Source organism: Puntigrus tetrazona, chromosome 20 (assembly GCF_018831695.1).
Source record: "Puntigrus tetrazona isolate hp1 chromosome 20, ASM1883169v1, whole genome shotgun sequence".
NCBI classification, from domain to species: Eukaryota; Metazoa; Chordata; class Actinopteri; order Cypriniformes; family Cyprinidae; genus Puntigrus; species Puntigrus tetrazona.
In genome coordinates this window covers 25140116-25145115 of record NC_056718.1, presented here as the reverse complement: position 1 = coordinate 25145115, position 5000 = coordinate 25140116, and the positions used below count along the sequence as shown (strand labels likewise).

At 34.1% G+C, this 5000-nt stretch overlaps 1 protein-coding gene across 1 annotated transcript in view; it reads right to left on the bottom strand.

Annotated features, from left to right (window-relative positions):
• LOC122324912 (solute carrier family 22 member 23) overlaps window positions 1–5000 on the bottom strand; it is a 15667-nt gene that overhangs the window by 591 nt on the left and 10076 nt on the right. Inside the window, exons 7-10 of the mRNA XM_043219659.1 lie at window positions 4918–5000; window positions 4803–4835; window positions 3074–3197; window positions 1–2068 (exon numbers count right to left, since the gene is read on the bottom strand). The exon at window positions 1–2068 is cut by the window's left edge and continues 591 nt beyond it; the exon at window positions 4918–5000 is cut by the window's right edge and continues 129 nt beyond it. Of these exons, the coding sequence (XP_043075594.1) occupies window positions 1702–2068; window positions 3074–3197; window positions 4803–4835; window positions 4918–5000 (607 nt within the window). The 3' untranslated portion in view covers window positions 1–1701. The remainder of the gene's footprint in view (window positions 2069–3073; window positions 3198–4802; window positions 4836–4917) is intronic.

Below are 5000 nucleotides of genomic sequence, written 5' to 3'. Positions count from 1 at the left end.
ATAAAAATTGCTTAGTTTTTGGTCGTTTTGATCAACTAAGATCAGATCTATGCCAGTGAAAGCGGAAAAAAATATTAGCATATGTTTTTTTTTTTTACTGCTACGTAACTTTTTTTAAATTGACGCACAAGGGTTAAGAGCAGACCATTAAGTTGTGCTGTTGTTTTTTATTATTTAGTTTTTTTTTCACACGGCCATCATCTGTCCAGTCGTGTTTTCACACACATTCGGTTCAGATTCATCCGGCCGACCCTTGATTGATTTTTTTTTGTTTGTTTGTTTTTTTTAGTTTTAGTGCAAAACAGACAGACTAAAAAAACCTGAACATATCGAGGTGCACACGAACGGCGAACTTCCTCCGTCGGCATTTGTTGCGCTTAAAAAATAAAAAAAAACATTCCCGCGAACGAGAAGATTTAATGTTTGCTAAACGGTTTGTGCAGATCTTTGCACGCTTGTGTATCGTGGAAGCCTGGATCTGCCACAGGATTCAAAAAAAAAATTTAAAAAGTAATTGCGACTTCATGAACTCGTAATTTTTACTTGATATTATTTCGTAATTGCGACTTTTCTCATATTATGACATTTATCTTACAGTTTATAATTCAGACATTACAAACGCTGAGCTTTTCTCGCAATTATTTTTTTTATTTAGTTAAAAAGTAAGGCAATCGCGACTTTTAACTCATTTTTACTTTTGATTCTGACTTTTCTCAGGATTGCAACTTTGAATCAAGAGTTTTTTCTTAATTGCGAGTTTAAATCTTGCTATTTTGTCTTTTTTCGTAATTGCGACTTTTCGTCTGGTTTTTTTTTTTTAATTAATTGCATTAATTTTATTAATTGTTTATATCTTACTATTCTGACTTCTCCCAGGATCGCGCAATTAAATCCCACGATTCAGTTTTTTATTCCCTCGCGATTCTAACTTTGTTTGCGTAATTGCGAGTTTATATCTTACGATTTCGTTTTTTTTCCGACTTGCGACTTTTCAATTCGCGATTCTGACTTTTTCCCCCTCAACTGTACGTTTATGTCTTCCTGTTCGGACTTTTTTCGAGTTTTTTCGGCGTTGTGACTTTTCGTCTTGCGATTCGAACAGTTTTTCTCAATTCTGAATTCATACCGTGATTTCTTTACGTTTTCGAATCGCGACTTAAAATTTGGCGATCCTGCCTTTTTTCGGTAATTGCTAGTTTGTATTTTGCGATTTTGACTTTTTTTCGCTTATATGTCCTACGATTTTCACTTTTAGAATCAAAACGAATTTTGCAATTGCTTTTATTTCCTCCTCCGAATTTTTAGCTAAAAGCCTCGACCGTGAGACAAAGTCGCAATACTTTTTAACATTTTCTTTGAACTGTGGTGGAAACGGTCTTCCGTACATGAACGAAGTTCGCCCGTTCTTACGGTCATCGTCATTTTGTCCTCGTAATAAATACCAAACATTTACCAAACATACAAAAAAAACACATTCAAATCAGTGAAACTTGTTGTTCGGTAAGTGGCTGTTCGAAAAATAGAGCTCCTTTCGCCGAAATCAAGTTAAAATAACATTCCCAGTTCGTAGAATGGTAGGACTTTTTCACCGATGCTGGTTAATGAGGCGTTTGACACTTTACCGCGTTTCGCAGTTAAAAAAAACAACAAACGAATGAGTGAAACTCGTTCTCGACAATCGCTCTTCGTTGGCAAACGGCGTCATGATGTCCTCATGCCATTGGCTGTGCTGTTGCTAGGCACTGAGCCGTTGCCGGGGTTGACGACCTGGTGAAGGGGCGTGTCCTGAACGCGCGAATACTCCCTGACCTCAGTCCTGGCCAGTAGGTGGTGCTGCTCCCCGTGAAGGATGGGCCGGCGCAGAAGCCCCTCCCCCTCGGCGATAGTCTCGGGCAGCGGTTGGCCGGCGGTTTCCGGGAGCAACGGTATGCAAATGATGCAGAGCAGAGTGCAGCAGGTGAGGATCACGTGATGCAGGAAGAAACCCTTCTGATTGTGGAGCTCCATTAACGGCGCCGTTAGCATCCCGAAGCCCGCGCTCGCTAGCACCAGACCCACGCCTCCACCCCTGTGACGACAAAACCCAGAGACGCGTCAAAACGGCAGCTGACCGCCAACGTTAACGCTGCTCTCAATCGCCGGTGGATGAATTCTCAGCGTTCGTTTGTTTGCATCCATCCGTTTGCTAATTCGACGTTTACTAAACGAGAGTCATTTAAATATTGAAAACAAGAGGTGCATTTCTCATTCGTTTATCTATTAATTACATGCGGAAATAAAAACCAACTAAAATCGCTGAAACGCAGGATTAGGAAAAAACGTAACCAAAAAAAGCGATGGCGAACAACAACAAAAATCATTTTAAATATTTAGATTAATAGTAATTTAAAAAAAATAACAATAACAATTGTTTGTTTTGAAATACTAAAATACCAGTTTAAAATAAACCGAATATAATTGCAATCCTCAAGTGAATGTCAAAAGCAGGAAACCAAACTAAAACAAAAGCTAATTATATTGTTCATAGCAACAACTGCATTTCTCCTATTCGTTCAGTTTCACCTGAAGCACTGAAATAACTAAAAATGAATTCGAATAAAAATAGACTTTTACATGATGCCAAAAACAGCATAATCCCTAAAACTGAAATGAAAACTATAGCAGTACGGTACTAAAATAACACAGACTAATACAGTAGTAAAATTTGTTAATATTATTATTATTTATGGACCTAAGATAAAGTATAAAAAAAAAACATATATTTTTAAATAAATGTTAAATTAGTTTATTAAATTTTTAATCAAATTTAATTAAATTATTAAATTAAAAATTTAATTAAATAAAATTGTATTAAATTAAAATTTTATTAAATTTTTTTTAACTTGCTGTTATTAAATTAAAATTTTATTAATTTAAAAAAAATTTTCAACTTGCTCTTGTTCAATTTTTTTAAAAAATGCATTAAAAATTAATTTAAATAGATTTAAATAAATGTATGAAGCTTGGTGCTCTGTTTTGTGTGTCACTGGGCTCAGACTTGTTCTGTGACGGCCGGATGGACAGAGGTGCTGACCTGATGACCGTCGGCGTGATCTCTGCGCAGTAGAAGATGCTGAGCGTGCTGACCGCGTGAGACGAGAACATCCCGATGATGGAGAACGCGTACGAGAAGCGCTGGTTCAGCGAGTCCCGCTGAGCTAAGACGACAGACACGATATATTAATATACACGTCCAGCATTGCTCAAACCTAGATCTCGGGCTAGATTGCTCTTAAACTGCAGCCGAATCAAATTCGCAATTTATGCAAGTGATTTAATTTAACACACAAGTACAGTCTTCGGCAGCACAGATATCTGTAGCAGAAGTCAACCGGAAATACACTGTATGGGATTATAATTATAATAAATAATTCATTTTTAATGCCGAAAACCATTAGGATATTTGTTCCATTATATTTAGTCATTTTCCTACCATAAATATATCAAAACTCAATTTTCTTTTTGTAATATGCATTGCTAAAAACTTCATTTGGACACATTTAAAGGAGATTTTCTCAACATTTTGCTTTACATAACTCTACTGAAAGCTTTATTATTGCTTGTTTATAGCTTAAAAATGGCCTTTATGACTGGTTTTGTGGTACAGGGACATAGTTCATGAACAAAGACCGTAAAGTTACTATCATAAACTTGAATATACGCAAGTATAACCCAATTTTACATCCTCCTGGTATCTAATATATACTACTATCCAGCAAAACTCAATGTCTTGATTGATTATCTCGTCACAAAATGTAACTATATTATCATCTAGCTTAAATGTAAGATATAAACAATGACAAGACGATTTTCTGTGAAGATGATCTGAAAAGTGTTATACGCATAAAACTAAATCTTTACTCAAACATAAAAGTCACAAATTATTCGATTGCTTCTACTGACTTCCCTATTATTGTTAAGTCATAATTGATACGTTTGGAAAAGAAATCCTCCCGATGCACGCGAAACACTGCCTGGAATAATACAAGTAATGCAAAGCATAAAAAAAGAATATGTTTATAAAATATAATATATGGTAGCGGGTTTGCACCTGTTTCCAGAATAAAAGTACCCTTTGTTGAAAAAAAAAAACAATTTACGTGTTTTTAAGTGTTTTTTTATACCTTTATAACTGAGAACCGTTTAAACCGTAGCACAAATATAAAAAAAAAAAATGACTGAAATTATTATTAAACATTAATTTAAGATGAAAAAGCTTCACTGTTCATTGTAATTGCATGTTAACATATGCATTACTACCGAGAATTCATTCATTCATTTAAATATATGCATGTATTTATATAATATATAATATTTCTATAATATTTTGTGCATTTATTTAATCAAATTTGTAATTTCAACCTTTTTAAAATAAATTTAAACAATTCTTATTATATATAATATATTTCTATATATATATATATATATATATATATATATATATATATATATATATATATATATATATATATACATACATATATATATATATATATATAGATATATAGATATATATATATATATATATATATATATATATATATATATATTTACATTTAAATTAGATTAAATAAAAAGTGTTTTTACCAACTATGCATGTGAAAAAAATGTATATTTAACATTTAAATTAAATTAATTCAATATATTTCACTTTTATCAGTAGAAATTAACATTGCACTGCAATAACTGCACGATTACTGAAATGCATTTTGAATTTATCATCGTTTAGTCTAAAAATGTAATGCATGATATTTCTGTATTACCTTGGTCGTGCCACAGACTGTACTTGCCGATGACTGTTGGGAGAGAGAAGAGAAGAGCGGTGTTAGTGAGCGTCCGGAGGCAGTGTGGTCATGTACTGTACTGCACCGTACGTACGGTTGAGCAGACCCAGCTGCAGCAGCGAGGCCAGGGCCGTGATGATCATGAAGGTGAGCAGCCCTCCTCTCCGTCCGAAGCCG